Raw genomic sequence first — 18,279 nt, 5'->3', positions numbered from 1 at the left:
AGGGATATGTGTGTGTAAATGGAAAGATTAGCGAGATATTTTAATGATCTCTTCTGAATTTGGTCATGAAATGGTTCCAACAATATCTAGGAAAGGAATTGATAAAGAAAAGCCCCGTTTAGTCGCTGAATATAACAAAAATAAAGCTGGTATTGACTTAGGCGACCAGATGTTAAATTATTATAGTTGCGAACACAAAACTATGAGGTGGTACAAAAAAATAGGCATACTATACATATTTTTCAAATTATGCTAATCAACGCATACTATTTCTATAATAATTCTAATACAAAAATGTCATTGTATGACTTTCGATTGTCGGTGATTGATAGTCTTTTGGGATCAAACCCAAAAATCCCTCAAGTCAAGAAAAATTTGACGTTTCATTTGCCATCTTATTGCCCTAAATCAGCTAATGGTATTACAAAACGACGACGGTGTAAATATTGCTGGCAAACTAAAAAAGAAAGAAAGGACTAATTGTTTCATTGTGCGGAGTGCCCTGAACATCCCGGATTGTGCTTAGAAAATTGTTTTAGACGTTTTCATGAAGAAATTGAAAATTAGATAATTAATTTGTATTCTTGATGTTGTTGCCATTTAATAATTACTTACGTTAGTTATCTAGGTTCATAATTATATCTTTTCTCAATCAGATTATTATTTTTTTTTAAGTTCAACCGACACATTTTCTGCCCTGTGGCCACCAACGCGACTCACGCGGTGAGTTTTTTTTGTGACCAAATTAATTTTATTTGTACCCATATTTATTATAAATGACTTTTTAAAGTGTACCTTAAAAATTAATTAGTTTACACAAATACATCTCAGTGGCCCACTGTTTTACTTTAAAAAAAGAGACGGAGCTGAACGTGTTACAATGTTCTTCCATTCTGCCCTGTCGGATACTTTCCTTCGTCACTGCCTGATGTTCATGGTTTTAAGATCCCTCTCTACGTCGTCTATCCATCTTTTACGGGGCCTTCCTCTTGTTCTGTTTCCTTGGGGCTTCCATCTCTGGACTACTTTTACAGTTTTTAATGTTTTTTTAATTACTAGCTCAAAATTCTACAGAAAAGATTAAAATAATCTGATTGAATGGATTTCCCATAATCCGAGAAAATTATGAGGTGATTATTAAGTCGTTAAAGTACTATTAAATTGAATCTTAATGACAAATTTGCCACATATTTTACTATATAAACACTGTAGTTAGCCTAACACATTTATTCACTCTTTGATTTTTGATAAAAAGGTCAAAATGTCATCCCAGACCAAACAAACTAAATTATCGGACGAAAAGCGCTTTGAAATTATTTTTCACCATAAAAACGACAAATCTAGTCGCGAAATAGCATCCGCAGTAAACTGTAATCAATCTACAGTAATTAGAGTCATTAAGAAGTATGCTGAACAAGGAAAAATCGACGACAGACCGCGTAGTGGCCTACCAAAGAAAACTTCTGTTCGGGATGACGCTGCGTTAAGAAGAACAAGTCTGGCAGACAGAAGCCTTAATTCCACCCAATTGACGAAACTGTGGTCTGAATCTGCAGGTGTAAGCGTGTGCACTTCCACTGTGAGAAAAAGACTGCTTAGTTTTGGACTTAGAGGATGTAAGGCACGGAAGAAACCACTGCTTTCAGAAAAACAAAGATTGCACCGTTTGAAATGAGCCAAGGAACATCGAATCTGGACAGCAGCAGAGTGTACTGTTTAGTGATATTAATAATCATGCTGGAAATTCATATGTCAGAAGATTTCCTGGTGAAGAATTTTCTCCAAAATGTGTTCTTCCCATAATTAAACATCCAACCTCCATTATGAAATGGGGTTGCATGTCCGCTCGAGGAGGAGGAGAGCCAGCCATGACGGTCATATACCAGAAATCATATTTAAATTATGATGTCAAAAGATTATCTTTCGAATAAAGTCAATTTCATGTAAATTTATAAAAATTATCTTTGTTTTATTCTATTTCAAAGTTCTATACCTCTAAAAAAACACCCTTTACTTGGTACTTGATTAGTTTTCAAAAAACTGATGTTTCCTGGATATTTTATATTAACAATGTAAATCTCATACAAATTAAAACTAATGTATTACAGGAATCACGCAATTTTATAATTTTTCAGAACATTTTAAAGACTAATTCTGTGAAAATTAATTAATACGTCCTTCTCTAAGCTATTTTGACTAGAATGTCTACATAATTCCTAATCTGCTTAATTGATTTATCTTAAACGCATCAGCAAAGATTTTGTCGGATCCCACCGGCCAAAACCGAAGAGCAATCCTTCGACCAGGACTTACCAGGGTCACAATTCAGCGTCGAGGCCGAGGACAAACCTAAAGCCGAGTCCTGCGGACGACCGGTGTTGGCGGTGGCGGTATCATTCAGCCAGCCAGCGATAGAGCATCAAGCAAGCAGGCAGCGGGCGAGTAAGCGGCAGGAATGAGTGGAGAGTAAAGCAGCAGCGGGATTTTAATCGTATCGTGCCGATTGGCGCTGCACGTAACAGCTGGGTCGATTACATTATTGTTCGTACGATCCTTGTCGGAACGAAGCGGAACAAACAAAATGACAAAATAGCTTAATGCGGAGATGCCGACATTTCGCAAATTTCCCATAGTAATGGAGAGTTTTCGTATCAGTAATATCAAATATAGGGGCTAATTAATAAGTTTTTTTATTTCACCATTTTATTAGGAACCTTTATTGAAAAACAAAGCTTTTGGATATTTGAGGTACACTTTTTGAAGTTTTTGTGAAGGCAACTTACTTTTTGCTAGACGAATAGAAGGCAGAAAAATGCCTATATAGCAAAACTCGGTACGGTCATACAGACCACTAAGCATATCTGCTGAAGGATAAACAACTCAGCGTATTGCCAATATGCGTATCAACCAGGAAAGTCAACAGCTTTGGCGCTGGATGATCTCAGTAGACTGCTCTGAAAGTCATTGAAGGACAAAGAAATAGCGGTAACGAGTGTTCTAGACGTGGAAGGAGCGTGTAACAATGGAAGCGCTAACAGATCTCTACCTTCATATATGCCTGGAATATGACCATCCTGTTCACGTTAAACGAAGTCATTGTCAAGGAGAGGATAGGAGGTAGTTGCCCACAGGAAGAGGTATTATTTCCACTGATGTGCCAACATTAGTAGTGACCTCTAAACAAAACTGTCCAAAGATGGGTTTTACTGCCTGGGTTACGCGGATGAACTGGCACTAGTAATCAAAGGGCAACAGTAGTAGTTTGCCAAGACAGTCTCAGAACAAACGCAAATCGCTCTGCGAGAGGTAGATAACTGGTGTAAAGCTTAAGGTTTAAGGGGACTACAAGGATTACATCCCTCCGTGTTCAAGGGAGTGGAGATTCCATTTGTAAGTCAGGTCAAGTACTTAAATGTAACATTTGACCAGAAACTGACGTGGAATTCACACATACAGAAGGCTACAATGGCCCTTGGCACATGTAGATGTCTATAGGTTTCGTAAGTTGTCTTGACTTCCATCTTATGGTTTTGGTAGATGTTTTCAAAAAATCCATTTGTGACAGATGGGTTTTAGAAAGGGTCTAGGAACTAGAGAAGCATTATTCGGAGTCAATGTTCTGACACAACAATGTCTGGATATGAATCAGGACATATATGCTTGCTTTATAGATTTTAAAAAAGCTTTTGACAGAGTTCAACATGAAAAGCTTTTAAGTATTCTTAAGACCAAAAACATAGATAGTAGAGATCTACAAATTATATCGAATCTGTATCAAAATCAGAAAGCAAGAATAAGAGTCGAAGGAGAACTGACAGAGGAAGTAAGTATACATAGAGGAGTTCGACAAGGGTGCATACTTTCACCACTCTTATTCAACGTCTACAGTGAAGTGATATTTCAAAAAGCTTTATTGGATATTGTGGAAGGTATTTTGGTCAACGGAAATAGCATTAATAATATTAGATATGCGGACGATGCGGTCATATTTGCAAGTGACATGGAAGATCTACAGTACATAATACAACATGTGTACAATGCATGTGAAAGGTACGGACTGCAAATGAATCTCAAGAAAACGAAATCAATGATATTCTCAAAAAAACCACAAAATGTAGATAACCTGATCATCAATAATACAACGATCGAAAGAGTAACAACATATAAATATTTAGGAACGTGGCTAACCGAAGATGGAGATCAAACAAAAGAAATCAGATCTAAAATAGAAATGGCAAGAAACACGTTCATAAAATTGAAGAACTTCCTTTGCAACCGTAACCTTAATCTAGAGATCCGCACAAGAATGCTACGTTGTTACGTTTTTTCTACTTTACTATACAACATGGAAGCGTGGGCAATAAAACAGTCTGAAATAAAAAAATTAAACTCCTTTGAGATGTGGTGCTACAGGAGAATCCACAGAATATCGTGGACTGAAAAAGTAACTAATATAGAGGTGTTACAAAGTATGAAGAAAGAATGTGAAGTCATAAAAACTGTTAAAATTAGAAAGACTCAATATCTGGGTCATATAATGAGGGGCGAGAAGTACGTATTACTTAGGTTAATTATGCAAGGGAAGATACAAGGAAAGAGAAACCCAGGACGACGCAAAATATCCTCCCAAAGCTGTTGACTTTCCTGGTTGATACGCATATTGGCAATACGCTGAGTTGTTTATCCTTCAGCAGATATGCTTAGTGGTCTGTATGACCGTACCGAGTTTTGCTATATAGGCATTTTTCTGCCTTCTATTCGTCTAGTACCTATATTGCTATATAGGTACTAGACGAATAGAAGGCAGAAAAATGAGTAATCTGCGATACACAGATGACACACTTATATATACTAGCATGAATGAAGTCGAAATGATTACCTCACCATCACCGATGGGCTAAGCCGAATAAACTAAAAATTCCGACTTCAGATCAATACCAGAAAAACCAAAATAATGATCGTAGACAGACATATTTGTATACTTGGGCTCCCTGATACGCCACAATGGCAATTACTTCTCAGAAATCAAGCGTAAACTAGCAATAACCTGAACCGCTACAACTAAATTAATTAAAATATGTAAAGACTGAACAAAGAATACTTAGCTCAGATTAGCCAATGCACTTATTTTTCGCATTGCTGTATACGCAGCTAAAACATGGACACTCAAAAAAATTGGTAGAAAAGCCTTCGAAATGTGGGTCTACAGAAGAATTCTATACGCGTGCCCTAGACAGAACACAGAATTAACCTGTCAATTCTGGAAGAGCTTCATTTAAAAGACAGGTTAAAAAAAGTAAACCGAGTATATCTAATTTACTCATAACTAAAAGAATTGGGACTATGGAACTATTGGTAGTAGAAGGATAGGTAGAAGGCCTAAGACCAAGAGGAAGATCTCCAACATGATGGACACATCAAATGAAGACTCTGGTGGGAAAATCCCTACATGAAGCCGTCCTTATGGCACAGTATCGCAGCCAATGTAGATAACAATAGTTAGAGTGTCTCCACGCCCTGACAAGGATCAAGGAAAAGGAGGAAGACTGACTCACAATCGAAAGGGGGATAGTGAGGCTGCTAAATGCATACTGTAGGCACAATAAGCATTTAAGTTGTACGGACTTAACCGAAGAGGATACTCGGCGGCTCTATCTAGAAGAAGAAAAAACCGCTCTGCACGTCTCATGTCAGTGTGAATGTCTCACAAGACTGAGGTATCTAGAACTCGAAGAGAAAAAACCAACAGTATCAGAAAGGATCTCTCTCCAGGCTGTAGAGGCTCATTAAGAGAATACGGCTGGATGAGGAGCTTTAAATGACAAAGGGAAGCAGTATAGATCTGTAAAGGTCGCAGTGTGTCACGCCTAGAGCCGCTCTAGTTGTAATCTGTAATCCTGTAAAATGGGTAAAGTAAAGCGTTATGTATACATCAATTCCTTCTTCTTCCTTCTTGTATTGCAACGTAATATTTTTCCTACCACATAGGGTATAATTATGGGGGTTGAAAGTTGGGACAAAAGTTATTGGGGTAGATATAGGGCAAGCAAAATAAACGAAAATGTGCAAACGGCACTCAGGGTTTGTTTGGAGAGCTGGGTCGTGGATAAGTTGAATGGCAATGGGGTTGGATTTTGACAACTACAAAAATGAAACAAAGGGGGTTCTTACATAAGTCTCTTGGAACAAACGGACAAAAAAAACAACAGGGAGGACCTCTAGCAATTTAAAACGGACGCCGTTTGGAGATGCCAAATTATAACGATTACAACAACTAGTTGTAACTATTGAAATAATTATTAGAAATACAAAAATGGTTAGGAGACTTTCCTAAAATAAAAAGTCAAAATAGTTCAGAGAAATAAATCAAACATTTATTGTTGTGTCACCACAAACAGTTACAAAAATACAGATGGCATAAAAAACACTATATTAATAGTTACAGAGATTTATACCAAAATAACAAACAAAACTTACATGTCATTATCGTTTTACAAACTCGGGAAATGCTGCAAAAACTTACAAATGTCACTAGGCTATAAACTGTGGCAAATCAAAAATTATTACAAGTAAAGTTTAAATAATGAAAGCAATTATTGTTTTTAAAAAATGTCTATTTTGACTTTAAAATTTAACACAAAAAGTTACCTTAAATTTCACTAAATTTCATTCTGCATTATGTATGGGGTCGGGAACTGGATCTATTAAAATTTCTGGGGGTAGAACTGGATGGGAAATCTCTGAACACGAACAAATTCATCTCCAAACTGCTAAAAAGCCTGGGACGACAACCAGAGAGAAACAAAACGAGGATGGAAACAACGATTCTTGTTCCTCACCTTCTGGAACCTCACTTAAACTGCAACTGAACCATTAAACTGATTAAACTGCTACACATTTTCCATGAAAAGGAACAAAACAGAAAACTTTCAAATTCGACGTAGAAGTGAGAAAGAGTGTTGCAATTATCTTGCCGGCAAAAACTTCTCAGCGATCTCAATGAATGTTTATTTGAAACGTAAAATATTTTAATTTTATTTAATAGGTGTCTCGGGATTCTGGAATATTTGATGTTTTGTACTTCGTGTTGGCCTCTCGTTTCTCTTTACATTTCTCTTTTATTTCTTTTCTGAACCATGGTGTGTTGTTGTTGTTTCTTTTGTTCAGTATGACTTTGCATTTTTCTAGAGCTTTCTATCAATTCCTATGTCACCTATTAATGACCTTTAAGACTCTGTTACCTTAATTAAAATAATTTTAATGAAATTCTATTAAATTTTTGATTAAGATTAATTACAGACCTTCTTTTTGTTCTGGTACTATTTTCTTGTGGTATTTTATTATTATTTACTATCTTTAATGTAATGAATCACCATTTCTCCTGGAAGTCAATTATGCTTCTAATATCGTTCTCCGATTTTCGAAGTGGAAATGGAAACATAGAAATAAACGTGTTTTCAATTAAAATTTCGTTTAATTGTCATTAAACATAGTAAATAATCCTTTTTGGTAGGTTTTGATCTCTTCGCTATAATATATTTGTAAATAGTTGTATATTTCTGTTTTATGTCTATGAACATAAGTGTATGAATGAGGTTATTAAAATTAACTGAAAAAGAAAAACAATCCGGAATCATATTAGCTAATAATAAGTCTTTTATGCCAATTGAAGTTACTACCCATCAAAAACATCGAATTCTTCGACCTCTCCCTGTAACTATTTCCACTCTGAACTCGAATAAGAGAACAACCCTCCTAGAAGCGCACTCCCAAACATTATTCAAAGCGTCATCGTCATCCCGATCAAAGATTTTCCCACCTTCAAATCGGCAACGTCGCATCTCAGCTGTGCTGTAAGTGTGGAAAGTTACCGTGCTTTACTCCGTTTGTGGTGTCCTTGTTCATATTTTTATGTGTGGTCAGATTAATAAATATTAGACTTTAGTTAAGTGTAAGTTACGGTATCAAAATAAGGTTATAGTGCCATTTTTATGGGGAAAACATACGTTTTACCATCTGGCCTTGGCGGAAGATGCTGTATTTTCTAGGTGAGTTATACCTATTTTCCTATTACTATAACAATCGAGTAAATCGCACCGACATGGTGAAATCGTTTAATAATATTGTTTGTTTTCAAAGCACCGCGATCGTTAATAACTACATTGTGAAACGTCAAGTCAAATGTGTAGGCCTACCTCAATGTTTCGCCGATTTCACTTGTAACCTATCAATTCGATATACGCCGCAATAAGTATAAGAATATAATATTTTGTATTATGCCACGTCGTATTCAAGAGCTTTATTACATTACAACGCCAATAAAAGAGACTCTTTTCGTTGAGGTAGGTATCTATAAAATTCTCCGAATCATCATTGTTACTACGAAACGGTTCATTCACTATGGTTGTACCGTTGACTCGGTAGATGATGTTGTAATACTAATTCGTGAACGAGAATATATTATAATTTATTCTCACCAAGATTATATATATATATATATATATATATATATATATATATATATATATATATATATATATATATATATATATATGTATATACATATGGAATATATTCAATGGTTGAATAGCAGAGGTTTTATCGGTCAATAATTGGCAAATAAAAGTCGTCAACTACTTTATTGATTTATTCGAATACGTTTCGCTTTTATTTTTAAAAGCATCATCAGTTCACTACAAACAAAAAAGATTTTAGAATATAAGTAAACAAACCAACAGGGTTCATACTTACAAAAACAATTTGTAGAATTAAAAACTAAACGAGAGAAACGAAACAAAAATATATATATTATATGTATATAGTGTGTTTTCGTATATTTCCGGATACGGTATTTCTCTATACGTAGTATGAGACGTGCGTGAGCACTTGTAATAGTGTCTAAACTATTTCTTAAAAATTTCCTGGCCAAAAAACAGGTGTTTTAATTTAGGAATCTTTAAATGGGGAAAGATTTTTTGAATAAGTACCGGACACCTTTGAGAGAAAGATAATATCAGCGCGATGGGTTACCGACCCATGATGTATGTGATTTTCTAGAGAAAGTATTTTTTAAAGAAGTGGATTGCTCCTTACTACTTCTTCCTATTTATGTCTAACTAGCTCCCCCGACTTACTCTCCTCGATCCTTAAGCGCAGATGACTCCGTCCATGTGTTTTTTGCCCAAGGAATATCTGAGAAAAGTTTTGACTAGTTTTTGGACTCACCATAATTTACTAATCAATTTTTATTCAGCGCACTCGCATAATAAGTGAGGCATTTTTAATTTTTTGTTCTTGTAGTACCGGATATTGGCGAACATCATTGCAATCTGTATTTTGCATTCAGCGGTTCTGAAATGATTTGTGGTTGTTGAGTTGAACCACGTACGCAGATTTTTCAGTCAGGAAATTCTTCGCCTTCCAGGTCCTCGTTTTCCTTCTACTTTTCCTTGAATAGTTAATTGTAGCAACCCATCTTTCGCTGTTCTTCATGATGTAACCGAGGTATTCAATTTTGGCTGTTTTTATTGTGGTTAACAACTCTTTTCCTTTTTTGCATTCTTAATAAAACGTCCTGGTTAGCAACGTGGTCAGTATAGGATATCTTCAGGATTCTACGATAAAGCCACATTTCGAAAGCTTCAATTTTCCTACAGGTAGCGTCTGTGAGAGTCCACGACTCAACTCCGTACAACAGTATAGGAAAGATAAAACATCGTAGTAACCTGATTTTTATGGGTACTGATAAATCGTGGCATTTGAATAGCTTAGCCATTTTTCGAAATACAGATCTTACTTTCTCTATCCTAGATTTTATTTCTAGGGAATGATTCCAATTTTCATTGACGTTCGTTCCAAGATAGATGTATGTTTTTATTTTTTCTAATGGTTGACCATTCACACTGATTCTTTCAATTTACTGTTCCTTCTTAGATATCATCATACATTTTGTTTTCTTAATGTTCAGTGAAAGTCCCTTAGATAACAGGTGTTTATTCCGATATTTATTAATATCTCCATCAGCTTGTCGTGCTTTACTGTGTCAAATGCTTTATGGTAATCAATGAAGCATGCATAAATATCGCAATTCACATCTCTTACTTACTTACTTAGTCCTAAGCCTTTCTACCGTTAGGTGTAAGGCTGGTTGAGTTAAGTTTTGCACTGTTGTCTCCATGCTTTCCGGTCTTGTGTTAAATTTCGTGCACTTTCCCATGTCAATCCTTTCTTCTCAACTTCTTTTCTGATTTCGTCTACCCACCTAACTCTTGGTCTTCCTCGTTTGTTTTTCCCTTGCACTCTCGTTTCAAATACTCGTTTTGTTAATCTTTCATTCGACATTCTACACACGTGCCCTAACCATCTTAGTTGCCCCTCTACTATTTTTTCGTTTATTGGTTCTAGTTTTAGGTTTTGTCTGATTGTTTCGTTTCGTATTTTGTCTGTCCTCTTTCTGTTTGCTATTTTCCTCAGGAACCTCATTTCCATAGCATTGACTCGAGATTTTTGTCTCCCAGTCAATGTCCATGAGTCGCTATTATACATGATTCTAGGTCTAACTACTGATTTAACGACTGCCGTTTTTACCTTCTCCGGTATTTCTTTTTTCCCCAACAAATTTATATTCATGTCTTGTTTACCGTTTGATTCAATTATTACTCCTAGGTATTTAAAATGTTCCACTTGTTCAAGTTGTTTTCCGTTTAATTGTATTGCGTGTGTCTTTCTCCTATTTGAATTTATCGTTGTTTTTGTTTTCTCTGTATTTATTTTCATATTTATGTTTGACAGTTCTTTTTCTAGCATTTCAAGGTTGTTCTGTAGGTCTTCTTTGTTTTCTGCTATCAAAACCATGTCGTCTGCAAATAGAAGCTCTGATAGTTGAGTCTGTTTCATTTGCCAGTATCCTAATGTTAGGTTTCTCATTCTTCTCTTGGCTTTCTTTATTGTTTCATCCCGTACCACTGAGAACAGCAGTGGGCTCAACACGCATCCCTGTTTGATGCCTTGACTTGTAGTAAATTCTTCGGATTCCTCGTTGTTGTTCTCACCGTATTTGTATTATTATTGTACATATCCTTTATTACATCAATTGTTATCCTGTCAACTCCTCTTTCCTTTAATGTCCTCCATACGTCCTTTCTTTGTATTCTGTCAAACGACTTTTCCAGATCAATAAAGCATATATGTATTTCCCTATTTTTATTGATTACTTTCTCACTTACTTGTCTTATTGTGAATATGTGGTCTTGCGTGCTTCTGTCCTTCCTGAATCCACATTGTGTATCTTCCATAGTTCGTTCTATTTTTGTTTTTATTCTTGTTTCTATTATTCTTGCGAATACCTTCCCAGGAATACTTGATATAGTAATACCTCGGTAATTATTACAGTTTCTCTTGTCGCCCTTTTTGTGTATCGGTAGTATAATGTCTTTCTTCCAGTCCTGTGGTATTTCTGCTCTCTTTATGATATCATTCATTAGTTCTTTCATGCTGTCCACTTCCTCTATTCCCATGAATTTTATCATTTCCGGGGTGATATGATCCTTGCCTGGTGCTTTGCCTAATTTAACTCTTTCAATTGCCTTTTATAGTTCCTCTGTTGTTATGGGTTTCTACTTTTTGTTCTTCATTTATTTCTTGTATCTCCACTATGTTGTCTACGTCTGTATGAGTTAGCTCTTTGAAATGTTCTCTCCATCTTTCCGTTATTTGGTTTTCTTCTGTTATTACCTTTCCATTCTTGTCTTTTATATTCGGCATCATGTGTTTTCGGAAATTTTTTGTAGTAGCTAATATTACTTCTCTTGACGTCATTGAACGTTTGACTTTCTTTGTAGAGTCATCTTCACGACTTGCTTTAAGTTCGAGCTTGCAATCTCCTTCTTTAGGAACCTAAGGTGGTAATCGCAAAACCGTAAGTATACTTCTTAAATTTTTGGTGATTCTAATTGAAAAACCTAAAAACTTCTTTTTGAGTATTGCTCCTCCGATCTCTTGTTAACCAACCTTGTGATTTTCCACTTGTGTTTCTCCAGAATCTCGCCATCTTATTTAAGCTATTTCCATGCTTTCAATATGTATTCTCTTCATCTGGATTGCATTGTGGATTTTTCTGGCTTTTTTCTTGCTCTGAATATTCAAATATTATTTCTGCTCTTAAATTTATTATCTTTTGGTGAACTTAAAACAGTCCTCCCCGAAGATACGATCGTAGGAATTACTTCGGAATTGATTTTAGTATTGAGCACTGCCATGATTGATCTAGGGCTTATCGCTGTTGATTTTTAATGGGGTGTTTGCCCTACTTGTACTTCTCCATCCTTATGCTGTTGTCCAAGTCTTTGGTTCATCCGCCAATGGGTCCTACTTCTCAACCCCAGGACAAAAGGGTGCCCTGAAGTTTACAACTTGTAAATCCACAATCCTTTGGAAGTGCAAGCGTTGTTAAGGGTATGAGGGCACAAAGGAATTACTTGGTACAAAATTGCTGATAGTCTTGCTACAGAACAAGGCAATATTCCAAGACTCGCACTTAAAGCGTCTGAAAAGTGAACTAAGTGTGATGTTAGACTTTTACTGGAGACTACTCACTCACTGGAGACTTACAACTACGACCTCAAAGTAATTGCTCCACAACACCTTGAATACCTGGACCAGATCTTTTTACAACCTGATCACGTAAAAATCTTATCTTCAAAATGGGTAATATACCTCAGTATATTGGCTTTCGAACGGCACGAGTTCGATTCTTGGCACCAAAAACGACATTTTCATTTCTCAAAAATGATACGAGCCGTCACCGTGCTTCGGAGGGTAAAGCTGTCGGTCTCCCGGGGCTAGTCTGCATCGACACTAGCTTCTTGAAACACGGTTAAAGATGCAATTGGTGCAGGCATATTCCGAAACAATATATCTCCCTTAAGGTGAGACTTAAGATAATATTTAATAAACAAAATAATTTAAAGTTCTAAAATCAACATGGCTTAAAACATTCAGATAATGGTACCGAAAATGGACTAGATCATTATTTAGAGCTGCTGACAATAAAGACGTGCTAGAGAATATGGTAGCCAACATGATATCCAGTGATAACTGTCATGGAACTAGAAGAAGAAGTGCTCTTTAAGAAACAAACATAAAACAGGCTCTGTTGGCAAACAGATCACTGCTACGCAACTTTGTAGTATATGTCCTGATATTTTGTGCTACCTAAGAAGTAGAATTTTGACACAGTTAACGGAATCGTTCAACATCATTGGACTGCAAAATAATTAAAATTAAACTAATTACAGAGTGAGTCATAACTATTGGGACATAGACTAAGGACAGGTTATTTGGACCAAAATATGGCTATTGGGCCAAATATGCCTTAATAAAATGTTGCTGAGAAAAAAGATACAGGGTGTTAAGTTAATTTTTGTTTTTCGTTTTTTGCCAATAGTTTCCCTGTGTATTTATAAATTGCTATCAAAATTGGCACAGAGGCATAATCTTAGACAAGAAATAGTATTTTATTTACAATTTTACGTTTTGTCATAGAGGGCGCCACGTGGATCATTCCTAATGATCAAATTGAGTATAAACTTTTTCTGATGAAACTTTTTAGTAATTTTTATTAGAAAATATGACGTAAACATCATTTTTACGTAAAGTTGGTACTGTTGTTTAAACATGATAATTTCAACCGTTTTCGATAAAAACGCAGTCGAACTGCTTAGAGTCTTAAAAAAGGATTTCAAATATTATTTCATTTATGAAAAGTATGCTTTGGACTGTCAGATAATTGTTGTTGGTAAATGTCATTTGTTCAGAGTAAATTATTTTTGATGTGACAGTGTAGTGTAATGTTGCATTTTTTAAAAGTAATCATTACTTTTTTAGAGTCTTAAAAAAGGATTTCAAATATTATTTCATTTATGAAAAGTATGCTTTGGACTGTCAGATAATTGTTGTTGGTAAATGTCATTTGTTCAGAGTAAATTATTTTTGATGTGACAGTGTAGTGTAATGTTGCATTTTTTAAAAGTAATCATTACTTTTTTTGATTGAAATGCCTCGTCACAATCATTTTACTAATGAAGAAATTGCGAGATATGATTTGCGTATACGCACAAGAAAATTTTTCATTATCACACCTAATCAAGAAGATGAACTTTTGGTTCGAGTAGATAAAAATCCTGAAATAAGTTCACGACATCTATCAGCAGCAACAGGAGTAAGTCAGTCGTCTACTGTTAGAATTCTAAAAAAAATAGAACCTCCATCCTTATCACTTCACTCCTGTTCAAAATTTACTTCCAACAGATCTTCCACGACGGTTACAGTTTTGCCAACGTATTCTGAATAAACATCGCAATGCCAGACACTTTATTAAGAATATTATGTTCACCGACGAAGCAACTTTTACTTTAATTGGCGAAATAGTCATTATTGGGAAGAAGAAAACCCGCATGCTATTAAAGCTACACATTTTCAGCATGAGTTTAAATTGAATATTTGCTGTGGCATTATAGGCGACCAACTACTAGGGCCTTATGTTCTTCCTCCGAATTTAAATGGAGATTCTTATTTATTCTTTTTGAAAAATACTCTTAGTGATATTTTAGATGATCTGTCACTGGATGTAAGAAGAAAAATGTGGTTTATGCGGGATGGAACGCCACCTCATTTTTCATTAGCTGTTAGAAATCATCTTAATGACGTATTTCCTCAACGATGGATTGGCAGAGGCAGTGATTTTCAATCAGGCCGCCAAGAAGTCATGAGTACAACCCACTAGATTTTTATTTTTGGGGACATATGAAGTCCTTAGTTTATGCCAATGAAATTAATACACGAGACGAACTTTGGAGATACATTCAAAATGCAGCTAATCTTATAAGGGGACAGAATAATATTTTTTTTTAACGTCCGAAAATCCTTTATAAAAAGAATTAGGAAAGGCATAGAAATCGGAGGAGGCCATGTAGAACATTTGGTTTGAGTTTTTGTGAGTTCTTTTAAGTTAAAGTGTGTTTAGTTTTGATTTATCGTCAAAACGGAAACCTTACGTTAGTTGCAACTTTGTTTATTAGTTTGGTATTTGATAGTGGAATTGTAAATAAAATACTATTTCTTATCTAAGATTATGCCTCTGTGCCAATTTTGATAGCAATTTATAAATATACAGGGAAACTATTAGCAAAAAACGAAAAACAAAAATTAACTATAACACCCTGTATCTTTTTTCTCAGCAACATTTTATTAAGGCATATTTGGCCCAATAGCCATAGTTTGGTCCAAATAACCTGTCCTTAGTCTATGTCCCAATAGTTATGACTCACCCTGTATATGATCAATTTCTAGTCAGCATAGATCTCTATGTATTAATTTCCCAAAATCGATAAACGATACAATTTTCAGTCTACAGAAGAACGAGCCATAAGCGTTAAAACAAGAACGTAATAAAAAAAATTCGACGCAGGGCGGTTTCCTTAGCGACACGCTTATTTTGGAAAGCAAAGAACAATCCACCAGACCAATATCCATGTCGAAGTGTAGGTGGGAAATAATATAAGTATTGATTAGGACGAACAAGTATATATTTTTGATTATGATGTAATATCTGTTCGATATTGATACTGGTTAATTAAAAACAATATATACATATTGAGTATTAGAAACGTTCATTTACGATACGAGTGACATCTCTGTTTGAGACAAGCAGTTTTACGTCATCGCCATCGTATGGATAAACGTAGCATTGATTACCAGAAAACTATGAACCAACATTTACGCTGAAATATTATATAAATTTTAACGTTTTAATATTATATTGATCGCTTGTTATTATAGTTTATTTTTATGAACGAGAGAGTAATTAGCATAATTTTAACTGGTAGCTCCGACCACTCCATGGGCGTGCTCAAGATTAATTGAAAAATTACTTTGAATAATTGTAAAAAATAAATGAGTGTTATAAAGTGTTATGTGTATGTAAACAAAAGTGACCTCTTTTATCACACACTATATTAGAACTGACTGGCCTACATTAAAAAGGGTTTTAAAAAATTCACATTTTTTTTAATTTTTAAAAATTACAAAAGAGAAAAAGAGTTTTTTTTCCTCTTCTTTAATAGTGTGATTTACTGCCTTTTCCCAGTTTTCAGGTTTTACATTATTTACGGCCTCCAAAAACAACTGTTTAACATCATGAATTTTAAAAGTGGTATTTTTTCTTGAAACTTCACTCTTTATCTGTGCCCATACCAGTTCAATCGGGTTTAATTCACAATGATATGGTGGGGATCTAAGTACTGTCATTCCACGATTTTTGGCAATTTCATCAATTTCGTATTTTTTAAATTTTTCTTTATGAAGGGCACACAACGAATAAAGTTCCTTTCTTATAGATCCGGGATGGTACGTAATATTTTTTGAACTCAGCCAATTCTGCAAGTCTTTTTTCAACCACTTGGTTGTGGGCAGTCCTTCTATAAGTCTGGAGTGATAACTTGCATTATCCATTACTATTACACAGTTCTTAGGAAGAAGATCTATCATTTGTTCGAACCATTCTTGAAAGACATCAGCGTTCATGTCTTCATGGTAGTCACCGGTACGAGTTGATTCAAAAGTTAATAAACCACCTTCAACAAAACCGTCTGAACTGCCAATGTGTACTATTATCAGCCTGCGTCCCTTTCCTGATGGTGGGTTTAAACCAGTAGATAAGTTATTTACAAAAGCGTGCCTTTGACTTGTAACAGTTTCATCCTGCCAAAATTTATTTGGTGTATGACCCTCGTTGATCCATGTTTCATCAAGATAAAATATTTTTCTTTTTTGGTTTCTCATTTCCTTTATGGTTCTTAGAAAATGTCTTCTCCATATGACAATATCGCTTCTTTCTAATAAAATAGACTTTCTGGGATTCTTTTTTCAGCGGAAGCCTATTTCTTTTAAAAGTTTCCATAACGTACTTCGACTCATTTCTGGGTAATCCTTATCATCTCGAACTGAGACAAGAACTTTATCCAATGTTGGAAATTCTTGTCTAAAGAAGAATTCATGCACTTTCCGTCGAAGTCCTTCTTTAAAATGATATTCTATTTGAAATTTTGGTTTCCCTGGAGCATTACGTGGCATTTGAAAACTACCACATTTCTCTTCTTTAATAACTCTGTAAATCGTAGATTTCCCAACACCAAGTGTACTGCTAACTAACTCAACGGTCTCATCAACACTGTCACATAAACGTTTGTCTGTAAATGATTTAAAACAATTAAATATTATTGTTTTTTCATTAACTGTTAGAGGACCAATTTTTCGGCGTTTACACGGCACTTCCAAATTTTCCATAACACTAGTATACACAATAAACTGCACCTTGCAACTGAAGTACCTACTTTTAGTGAACTGTTAAGAATTTTGAATACGCCACTTGGACCTTCCTATATACAAAATGGAAAACCCACTATCACATTTTCTGTGGAATAAGTTTAGAAGGTAATTATCTAGTCAATTACTGTCGTAGATTCCTGGAATTAAAGAATTAAATGTTTGATTGTTAAAACCCTTACTTCGTGGAATGCACTCATTTCAGATAAAATAAAACGTTTTATTTTATCTAAAGAATTAAACTTTATTTTGCAAATAGGCAAAGAATAAAACTTTATTTTGCAAATAGATAAAATAAAACGTTTTATTTTATCTAAAGAATTAAACTTTATTTTGCAAATAGGTAGGTACTTATTAAACTTTTATTGGTTATATATAACCAATAAAATAAACATCTTACATTTCTTGCAAATTCATTACTACCTGTTAACCTCCGTCACTCCGACACTGGCAACCTTATTAAAGGATTAGTAACCCTCACAACTATTGTATTCTATTCAGCTCCAACCTTTATACCTGGTGGTCATACTCAATTTAAAATTGTTTTCCTATATACTTCTGTAAACTTGTTGACAAATATCTGTTTTTCATTGAGTCACCCGTATCAACAGTTTAGGGATTTGCATACATAATTTATTGTTTTATTACTCTCTCATACATAAAAATACACTATAGTGTTGCATAATATCATTTATACACTAACTTCTAATACAAATTTGAGTTTTTGTGTGTAGCTAAAAAACTTATGACCCCATTCAATTTTAATTCATTTCTCTATCCACTCTCTGTAGTTTTTCGAATTCAATTAAAAATATAGCTCTATCTGTTCTGTAATTTGCCGAAATGTAATTTTCCAAGATTTGTCATTTTTTTGATAGGGTGTGTATTTAAACAAAC

At 34.8% G+C, this 18,279-nt stretch overlaps 1 protein-coding gene across 10 annotated transcripts in view; it reads left to right on the top strand.

Moving 5' to 3' along the window:
• The window catches only part of Tlk (Tousled-like kinase), a 475,437-nt gene that overhangs the window by 44,304 nt on the left and 412,854 nt on the right, over positions 1–18,279 (top strand). Inside the window, exon 1 of one of the 10 annotated variants that reach the window (XM_072536710.1) lies at positions 681–723. The exons of 7 other annotated variants lie outside the window; for them this stretch is intronic. Coding sequence is in view for 2 of the 3 variants with exons in the window: in XM_072536706.1 (XP_072392807.1) it covers positions 8,033–8,048 (16 nt within the window). In the remaining variant the exon portion in view is untranslated. Of the gene's footprint in view, positions 1–680; positions 724–7,915; positions 8,049–18,279 lie in introns of those variants that run through there. 2 more of the 10 variants (XM_072536706.1, XM_072536715.1) reach the window with 2 other exon arrangements.

Source organism: Diabrotica undecimpunctata, chromosome 7 (genome assembly GCF_040954645.1).
Source record: "Diabrotica undecimpunctata isolate CICGRU chromosome 7, icDiaUnde3, whole genome shotgun sequence".
NCBI classification, from domain to species: domain Eukaryota; kingdom Metazoa; phylum Arthropoda; class Insecta; order Coleoptera; family Chrysomelidae; genus Diabrotica; species Diabrotica undecimpunctata.
Note: the sequence above shows the minus strand (reverse complement) of the source record. Positions and strands in the feature narration are given on the sequence as shown.